At 48.7% G+C, this 9,556-nt stretch overlaps 1 protein-coding gene and 1 non-coding gene across 2 annotated transcripts; one reads left to right on the top strand and one right to left on the bottom strand.

Annotated features, from left to right (window-relative positions):
- The first annotated feature begins 4,994 nt into the window (after window positions 1-4,994).
- Window positions 4,995-5,067, top strand: TRNAE-CUC (transfer RNA glutamic acid (anticodon CUC)). The gene has a single exon. It is a non-coding gene; the product is annotated as a tRNA-Glu (tRNA).
- A 225-nt stretch (window positions 5,068-5,292) lies between these two features.
- Window positions 5,293-9,556, bottom strand: LOC123068149 (protein EXECUTER 2, chloroplastic). Its single transcript, XM_044490625.1, has 10 exons — window positions 9,166-9,556; window positions 8,986-9,051; window positions 8,749-8,855; window positions 8,580-8,661; window positions 7,766-8,491; window positions 6,893-7,013; window positions 6,667-6,818; window positions 6,490-6,564; window positions 6,172-6,264; window positions 5,293-5,816 (listed from the first exon to the last, which is right to left on the bottom strand). Exons 1-10 carry the CDS (start codon window positions 9,550-9,552, stop codon window positions 5,715-5,717), a joined length of 1,911 nt encoding a protein of 636 aa, XP_044346560.1. The 5' UTR covers window positions 9,553-9,556; the 3' UTR covers window positions 5,293-5,714.

A 9,556-nucleotide genomic window follows, 5' to 3' on the forward strand; every position in this document is an offset into this window, starting at 1 on the left:
TCTCCTTTACCCCCAAAAAAACCCAAACCAAGCAAAACACCCCCTGGCTAGATTTTCTCCACCCGCTGCTGATGTGGCACTAGTCAACGGCGGTTTTGATCTAGGTGGGGCCCCCTTGTCAGGTCTCTCTCTCTCTCCCTCTCTCTCTCTCTCTCTCTCTCTCTCTCTCTCTCTCTCTCTCTAGCTGCCACTGCACCCGCCGGCGAGCAGAGCAGGGCCAGGCGGGGTTGGTAGGAGGCGGTGGCGCGCGGGGTCGAGGCAGTGGTGGCAACCATCAGCGGTGGGTACTCGGGGCGGGCTCGCGCGGTGGCAGATGGCGTGGCCGGCGAGGTCGGCGAGGGGCGGGGCGATCCGCGATAGCGTGGGACGAGGCTCCTATGGCAGGACGCCGGCGTGATGGCGGGGAGAGGGTGGCGGCTCCTGGTGATGCGGTGATGGAAGTGGGGTGTGGGTGACTCGGGCGCGGCAGCGGGATGACGTGGCCGGCCGGGTCGGCGAGAGGCGGCGATGCTGGGACGGGGCGATCCGCGACTGGCGCTGGATGCGGCTCCTCTGGCAGGGCGCCGGCGCGATGACGGGGAGAGGGTGGCGGCTCCTGGGCCCGGATCGGCCCGGGGCGAGCTCCTTCGGTTGGCGGCGAATCCGACCTAGAGAGAGAGAGGCGAGAGAAACCTGACAAGGGGGCCCCACCTAGGTTAAAACCGCCGTTGACTAGTGCCACATCAGCAGCGGGTGGAGAAAAACCAGCCATGGGGTGTTTTGTCCGGTTTGGGTTTGTTTAGGGGTAAAAGAAGCTAAAAAATTGATCATGGAGTAAAGTGAACCACCCACTTTATTCAGGATAGTAAAATGGATTTTTTTTCTTCAATATAATCAAGAATATGCACAAAAATATATGGAAAAAATTATAATGTTTGGCTTCTTAAAAAATTGTGTCTTATATTTTAAAGTCAATGAAATTGAAAGGCCCCTTTGACAACAAAATTAAAAGGGATTTGGCGCATATGGAGTATCAAGTAGCTTGTCATGTGACTGTCATGCATGATGTGCCACTAATCCTTAGCAACTGCCTCAACTCTCAACTGTGCTTGTTATCCACCACAACCTTCTATGCCATCTCTTTAGGACCCTCGGAATCTAGAATATATTATACTTGTGAGGAGAGCTCAAGATGCACTAAGTATAACGAAGAATCGTAGACATGCGAATGCTTTAGCATCCACACAAGTTAAGTCGATGACACAAATTAAGCATGACAGGCCGATGAAAATCATGGATAGTACGTAGGATTGGGAGACATTGAGAGTTGCAAGATGCATTGCCTGTAGATCATATGTTGTACTAACAGAGTGTTGGGAGCTCATGATTGGAAATGAGCCAACGAGGTTCAGTCAGGCTGTGCAGGAAAGCACCCAGTGACCTGGCTCTCCCAACCCAAGAGCTTGCTATCCTAATCATATTCCGCAAAATTAACTGGGTAGGCTAGCTTAAATTTATCATTGAGTAAGATGCATCATAAGTCCTAAACTATAGGAGATGTGTAAGTTTAGTCCTGTAATTTTAAAACTGCAGTTTTAGGTCTTTAAACTATTGAAGGTGGGTCAGTTTAGTTCTATAACTTCAAAACTGTTGTTTTGGGTCCCAAACAAAGTATGTTTGTTCATCAGCAGCACGTACAAGAAGCCTGGGCAGGGTTTCACAACTACTCCTTTCGTCCCATAATGTAAGACGTTTTTTGACACTACACTAGTGTCAGAAAACGTCTTACATTTTGAGATGGAGGGAGAATTTCCTTGGCAAGAAAATGCCTATCAAAATTGAAACAGAACACTCGTACAACACTAATACCAATGAAGGGTTTGTCGGTGGAGCCCGGGCAACTGCCCAAGGTAGCTGGGCGGTCGCTTCACTACTGATTGGGGGCAACCTTCGCCTCCAGCTAGACGTCAACGCTTGATGTTGCTAGATTTTCTTCTAAAGCTGTATAGATTGATGCACCCGGTTGTCCGGCATGGCTAGGTTGTCCACGAAGACCGTCAAGGATCACTGTATGACACCCTCCGCCTGAATCTGCACTCGGGTTGGGTTAGTAGGGCCAATCAAGTATTGCCAGCCGGCGAGTATAGCAGCAGCAGTGTGGCAGTAGCCAAGCCATCTTCCACCTTCTGGTCAAGTAAGCTGTGTGTGAAGGACGGAACTTTCAAAATGGAATCAGTTAGCAGCAGTGTTGCACTAGCTAATGTAATATGATATTCAATACTAGCCTGCTTGTAATTGTGTCCTTGTATACCTTCAAAAGAAAAATGGAGTTGTGTCCTTGTATGGCCTAAGAGCATCTCCAACACACGCGCGACCGCGCACTAAAAAACATTTACAACGCCGAAATAGCATTTTCGCGCGTGGGGGCTGGGTTGCTTTACTAGGCGCTGCAAATTTTAGCGCGCCGTTGCAGCGCAGTAGGCGCTACAAAATCCAGCGCACGTGATCAACCAGCGCTGGGCACATATGAAACAGCACACACCAATTTGACAATAAGATGATCTCAAACATAACAAATATGCAAAATAATGAGTTAGGGCAACATGGCATAGTTCAAAATCACCCAAACCACAACCAAGTTCATGACAAATTAGTTCACACAAACGAATGAAACATCAACAATCATGCCTCATCTTCTTTATCCTCCTCTTCATCCGTTTCTTCCTCCTCTTCTTTCTCGTCTTTCTCATTGGAAACTCGGATGGTGTTGGCACTATCTCCAAAGGCATCATGCGAAGGCATGTGAGGCACACCGAAAGCCATGCGTCCACCCATGTCATCCGGAGGTGCTCCCATGCCTCCCATGTCACCCGGAGGTGCTACCATGCCTCCCATTGAGAGACCCAAAACTCATGCCTCTCATTATAGCTCCGAAGCCACTCATGCCTCCCGCGGGTGGTCCCATGCCACCCATGCCGGACATGGCGCTCATGGCTCCCATGCTTGTTCCCAAGCCTCCCATGGTAGCTCTCATGCCTCACATGGTAGCTCCCATACCTCCCAAGCCTCCCATGGTAGCTCCCAAGCCTCCCATGGTCGTCAACCTTTTTTGGACCAAGAATTCATCAGGGAAAAGGTTGATGAACTCCTTTTGCCTGGCATCGAGGTTAGATGTGTCTGTGAAGATCAAGTACTTCTCCCATTCCAATAATCTAGTTGCTCCTCTATGGCTAATTTCTTCAAATGCCACCTTCCTCTCCTCCGCCGCCACCCTCCTCTCCTCCGCCGCCGACTCTTGGCTCCTTGCCAGCCTCCTATCCTCGTTTGCTTCCTTCCTTTCCTTCACAATAGCATCCATAACATTCTTTATCTCATCATCCACTCCCTTTTTCTTCTTATTTTCTCTTGCTTGTTTATCTCCATTTGGTCTTTTAGGCTTGGAGTAGGCAATCGAGTTTGGTGTTGGGCTCCTCTTGCCGCCATCACTTGATGCCTCCTCCTCATCATCATCATCCAAATCAATAGTTCTCTTGTGTTTCTTGCTCCCCTCTTCGACATCATCATGGGGCTTCCATTTTTCTTCATCCTTCAACACTCCGTAGCAACAGGGCAACCCAAATGCTCTCCTTCTCTTGACCTTGCCTTTCTTGGTCTTCTTCTCTTCTCCGTGAAACAAGTTTTGTGCAATATTGAGCTACAAACAAAAGAAAATTTACTACTTAAAACACAAAAGATGAAGCGTCAACATGGAACATAAAGAAATGTCACTTACCCTATCTCTATCATTAGTGCCACTTGGGCTCAACGTGTCAATCGACTTCATTGCCGCCACCCACTTTTGACAATCTTCGTTGATCGTCGACCACCGGGAGCGAAGAGATCTATCGGTGCGCTCAATACCACTCTTGTTGTGTGTATCAAAGAACTCCTTCATCTGAAACCAATATGTATCTCTAGATTGGTCCCCTCCAACGGTGGCATCCATAGACACGGTCAACCATGTATTGCATAGCAAGACGTCTTCCTAATTGTGTAGTTGCACACCCTTTTTTTGGTGCATCGACGATACCCTCACCATCCTCATCCACTTCATACTAATGATCATCCTCATGCACTTCATTGGTTTGAGACCAATGAGAATTGTTGGAGCCAACACCCATAGTTGACATGTATGTGTCATCATTGAAACTACAAAGTATGATAAAGAAAAACTAATCAAGCTATCCATATGTATACAGCAAAAAGAAAAGAGGGAAAAAACCATACCTTGTAGGCATTTCATCAAACACCTTGTGCGCATCGGCCGCCGGCGCAACAAATTATGAGCTTTCCGGCGCTTCGGGCAGCGGACGCGCGGCCGGATGTGATGCAAGTTTCTTCTTCATGCTTCTAGGAGTGTCGTCCCCTTTCTTCTTCTTTTCGGTCGCCGCCGCCGCCGCATTCGGTCGCTTGGAGACAGAACCCCGTGGCTTCACGGCGGGCGGCGACGCCATTTCGCCACCATGCGAGGTGGTTCGGGGCGCCATGAAAAGGCCGCGCGCAAGACCGGTGCTTGGAGGAGGAGGGGCGCCGGCGGCGAAGCCGAAGCTCAAGCCCGCACTAGGGTTTGCGGCGGCGACAACGGCGGGGGCGGGGTTGCGAGTATAGGGAGGGTTTGGGGGGATGTCGGTGCGGGCTTCCATCTGTGCAATTTCATCGGCGACGGCGCCGGGCGTGGCGGGGCGGACGAAGAGGAAGAGGGTGGTAGTTGGTCTCGCGCGCAAATATTCGTTGTCCAGCGCGCGATAGCTGGCACACCAAATACACAGCGCGCTGAACCAACTTTACCCCGCGCGTGATTTTTGCGCGGCTGCTGGAGCGCTAGTTTCAGTCCCGCGCGCGTTAGAAAGTGTTTTTCTTTTCAGCGCGCGGCTAAATTGGCGCGTGTGTTGGAGATGCTCTAATGTGTTGATTTGTTGAACTGAACTGTCACAACTTGATGTCTAAGTAAATTCTCATTCTAAATTTCTCACAACTCCGTCGTAGTCTAGGTGGTTAGGATACTCGGCTCTCACCCGAGAGACCCGGGTTCAAGTCCCGGCGACGGAACAAGTTTTTTCTTTTTTAGCTGCTGTTCCACTGCTTACTGGGCCCCACTTTTACACAGGCGAGATCAGAACGAAACCCGCAAAATCGGCATTCCATGAAACATTCCTACATAAACTTCATTCAGTTGCAGCATCAACATCATTTGCACCATTTCATTCCAAAGAACAAAAAGAAACCCACCGCGCGCGCCAGACACACATCAATAACATCACATGACAGCTTCAATTTAGGATACAATTGCATCAGCTTTATTTTTATTTTGTAGCATCATCAAGGCAATACCAAAAACTGGTTTCATCCAAACGAACAAATGAAAGAAACCCGCGAAAAAGGTCTCGCCCGACATATCTATAACCGCATCGCTTGTTTGACAACCTAAGTTTGTTATCTTGTATCACGTCACATGACATTTCAATATACCAGCCATATTCCCAGGAACCAAAATGCCATGTTTCTCTGTACCCTCGAAAATGCCTAACCGATTGGATCCTGTGAGGAGCCACCCATTGCATGAAGCTCGCTCTGGGGACGAGGATGGCGGAGAAAGCCGCGCGGAACCTACTTTTGGCCGCCTGAAATCAGGCCAGTTTGTCTCTCCATGGAATTCCCTCCCATGTGAGAACCAGTTTGTCTCGGCGAGATCTCGTTCACTCGGGAAGCGTAAGGCGGTCAAAGAGAACCAGGAAGCTCTGCTCGGGCACGCTGTACAGGAAACCGAGCTCTGCGCCACCAATGTGTGGGATTGCACTCTGCAAAAGGAATCCATGTGAGACGTCAACGGCAATGTCGCTAAAGAGTTCATGGCAAAATCATCAATGTGGGTGGATAACTTTATGACCCATTTGGAATACAAACTTCTGTCAGTTCAGAGATGAGCCCAAAGGTTTACAGCACAACTCTTAGATCAGATAACTGATATTCTCCGAGCTTATATTCTGCAAGCTCGGTTGCTAATCAGATAATTCAATACTCTAAAAGTTTCCAAAACTGGCACATTCTACACACAAACTTATACATCATGGCACTGCTTAATTATTTACGGAGTATTTCAGTAGCAGCGCTGCTGTGGGTGCAAAAGCAACAGTGTCGGATATTTTATTTTACCTTGCCATTGAGCACCAACAGCTCACCATCCACCCACCGCGGGTTTTTGAATCCAGGTTGCGCTATTCTCCCCTGACCTTTATAACTGGCAGTCTGAAAGAATTTAATAGATTTAGATTGAAAAATATATACAACAGATGCAACACGTATGCTGAGGAGCACTATGCTAATGTTCTTGGGCGTATATGAAATTTAAAGCTAAAGCAGATGAGTTTTGTTTGTCTGAATACAAACTGAATCAGCACAGAATACATGTCACATAGGCAAACATCCGAAACAGACGCATTATTTGTAATTAGGATAGTAAACAGGAATTACCACACCAAATTCTTCTGGGTATGCACCACGATTCTCAAGACGACTGCCCTTCGCAACCTTAGCACGGAACGTTACCTGAACCAAAATTTAAAAAGTTAAAACACAATGCCAGCTTGGTTTTGTAGAAGCATAAATAAAATATTTATGAAAGTATAAACCAAATGAAGAGCTGCAAACCTGTCCAGCAGGGACACTTAGATCACCAGTCAACTTAACCGCTTCGACATACTCGAAAAACTCCACGTCATCAGTACTATTCCAATGGCCAAACTTTCGACGGAGCTGTACAACTTCGGGGCCATATGGACTAAACGCTCCTACATAGAGACCTAAATGTACGCAAGGAATCCACCTGTCAGACTACAAAAGCAGCAAGCCATCAACTAAACTGAGCAAACTTTACCATTGAATGGATCTGAGCCATTAGAGTCCGTAACGATCCGATTGAAAATGGTATTCTCAGTCAGCTTGACTCGGGCCTTGCTCAGTGTAAGCTTTAAAAGCTCCTGGACTTCTTTATTTATCTGCAGCGAGGCCACCATTTATCAGTTAGCTTGATTACATGAATAGGAATATGGTCTACAGGACTGGTGGCAATGGAAAGTTATCACCATACATGGACCAAACTAGTCAAAGTTGGGATAGAATGGATCAAACTGCACATTTTTCTAAGTCACCACACCAAATATAATCTCTGATAGTACCACCATACATGGATCAAACAAGTCAAAATTAGGAGAGAAAGGATCAAACTGTACAGTATTCTGAGTATGGACTCATTATCACAGCAAATAACCTCTGATAGCACCCCCGAACTATCGAAGAAGGAAAAATGTTGAGCACCAAATGGTACAACCAGAATTAACTAGTCTTTTTTTTCTTTTCCAAAACTGTCAAAATCCAAAGACCGCCAAAGTTTGCGGAGCCAGTGTCCAACAAATAGCTGGGCTTCCAAAAGTTTACCAGACTGACAAAGCTTCCCACCTGACCTTCTCAAGGGAAAAGCCCACTAATTTGCTTACACTAAAGCAGGAGGTATACACGATACTGAAAGCGGGAGATATAAACCATATCAAAGACTCTGTAGATGCTAAATAAGCACATCAAGTAAACAGAAAGTACAGACAAACAAGTACAGAATGACGGAAGTGCCCTTAATGCTTAAAAGCTTTTGTGTAGAAGGAATTATGAGATTTCACACAACTGGCAACATGTTAACTCAGTTCACTCTCTAAGCCACATACATGTACAGCTAAACTGCCACTCTTAGTCTTACCTTGGAGGAACTCTTGGTGGTACCCCATAACGCCTTTGCAACATCAGAGGGCATGAGCTCTGATGCTAATTTAGCAGCCATATCCGCGACTTTCTGTTTCGCAGCCTTTGTTTCACTCAGATCCCGATCAGAACCTTTTCCAGGAATGTAGAGTTCAAAGGAGTCCCTTTCCAGGTTATTTATTTCAGCGGGAACTCGAACATAAGATTTTGCTCCAGCCTCCTCTTTATTATGAACTACTCCGCTGATGAAAAGCTTTACTTCCGGCCCCTTGCTCTCGTCGTTCGAGTCTGAATCTCCATCAGAGACATCTTCCTCCTGGAATTCCTCGGTGCTAGGCTCTTCCAACGAACTCTCCGATGTGCTCTTCACATCATCTTGCACCAACTCTTCCGACGAATCCGCAACTAACTCAGCTTCCTCGGGCACCTCCACATTTATGACCTGAACTTTGAACTCGGGAATCCGGGACTTGAAAAAATTGAGAACACTTTTCAGCCCTTCGACGCCGCTTTCCTTGGTTCTTCCAGTATCCTGCGCTTTCTCCTCGACATCTTCATTTCCTTTTAATGTAGTATCTGTGTTTGCTTCCTTTGCAATGCCTTCGGATAAAGCACTGCTCTCCGGTGAACTCTCAATCTCTGCCTTAACTGGATCTTCTGTGGGTGTTGATGACACGGATGACGACGTAGTTGAAGCTCCTTTTGTGGGTCGCAGGTGTACCACCTGTCTAATTTTTTTGTAAATACAAATATCACATCTGGGCATAACAGAGATTGTTTATCTTAAACTGCCTAAAGATATATCAGTGCACCTTCATTGTATACGTCTCATCTTCGTCCCTGACGAGGAATATCTCAAATAATGGGCTCCCTGAAGATGCAGTGACCAATTGCCTAAAAGAAGGAAATACTCTTGGTTAGCAATATGCAGAGATTTGCTTGGTTGTGAGGTGATGAGTTACAAAATAACGAGAAGCGGACCTTGGGCTGTAGCTCTTGGCGACGTATCTCCCGACACCAGGGGTTATCCGCACAATCCTCCCAATCGAGTCATCGGTGTCCTTCGCATATCCCACCCACCAACCTACCTGCAAATGCAATTGGTTAGAATCGAACCAAAACCAAGCGTGCTGCAATTATGGCTAACTTTGAACAGCAGAGAAATTATCACAAGCAGAGGAATTATCACAGGCAGGAGCGAGCGATAAGGGGGCTCACCAAGCTGGTTCCGGCGAGCTTGGTCAGCCTGGAGGCGTCCTGGTAGCGCTGCTCCTCGATGGCGCTCTGCGAGGATGGATCACAACAACAGGTGAGGTGAGGGGAACAAACCCTAGGTAGGTAGCAGAAGATGGTGCGAATCCGGAGCCGGCGAGGGCGAGACGGGCGAATCGAGGAGACCTTGAGCTCGGCCATGACGCGGGAGACGGCGTCGTCGGCGGTGGCGTCGAGGAGGGCGCGCTTGAGGGCGGCGGCCTCGGCGAAGTCCTCGCCCTCCACGGCCTCCTCCAGCTGGAAGCGCAGCACGGAGGCGTAGCTCTCCGCCTGGTCCACCTCCGCGAAGTGCCGGCTCCAGCGGGTCCAGTCCCACGCCGACGGAGACGACGCCGCCGACGCAGCCGACGCCGTGGGGGAGGAGGAGGAGGCCGCGGTGCAGCGGCATGCCGTGGAGGAGGAGGCGCGGCGGGCAGGCACGTGCGCGGCGGAGGGGGGCGGGGGCGGGCAGCGGCGCGAGACGGGGAGCGGCGGGCGCGCGGCCGCCGGCGTGGCGCACGCGGCGGGGGGCATGGGG

This window comes from Triticum aestivum, chromosome 3B (assembly GCF_018294505.1).
Source record: "Triticum aestivum cultivar Chinese Spring chromosome 3B, IWGSC CS RefSeq v2.1, whole genome shotgun sequence".
Lineage (NCBI taxonomy): Eukaryota > Viridiplantae > Streptophyta > Magnoliopsida > Poales > Poaceae > Triticum > Triticum aestivum.

What these genes read in the sequence shown, in the direction of transcription:
- LOC123068149 (XM_044490625.1), bottom strand. Translation starts at nt 9,552, where the DNA reads ATGCCCCCCGCCGCGTGCGCCACGCCGGCGGCCGCGCGCCCGCCGCTC. An exon ending in ATGAGACGTATACAATGAAG is followed by an intron (nt 8,492 to 8,579) that starts GTGCACTGATAT and finishes AAAATTAGACAG; the next exon opens with GTGGTACACCTGCGACCCAC. An exon ending in TGTTGGTGCTCAATGGCAAG is followed by an intron (nt 5,817 to 6,171) that starts GTAAAATAAAAT and finishes TTCCTTTTGCAG; the next exon opens with AGTGCAATCCCACACATTGG.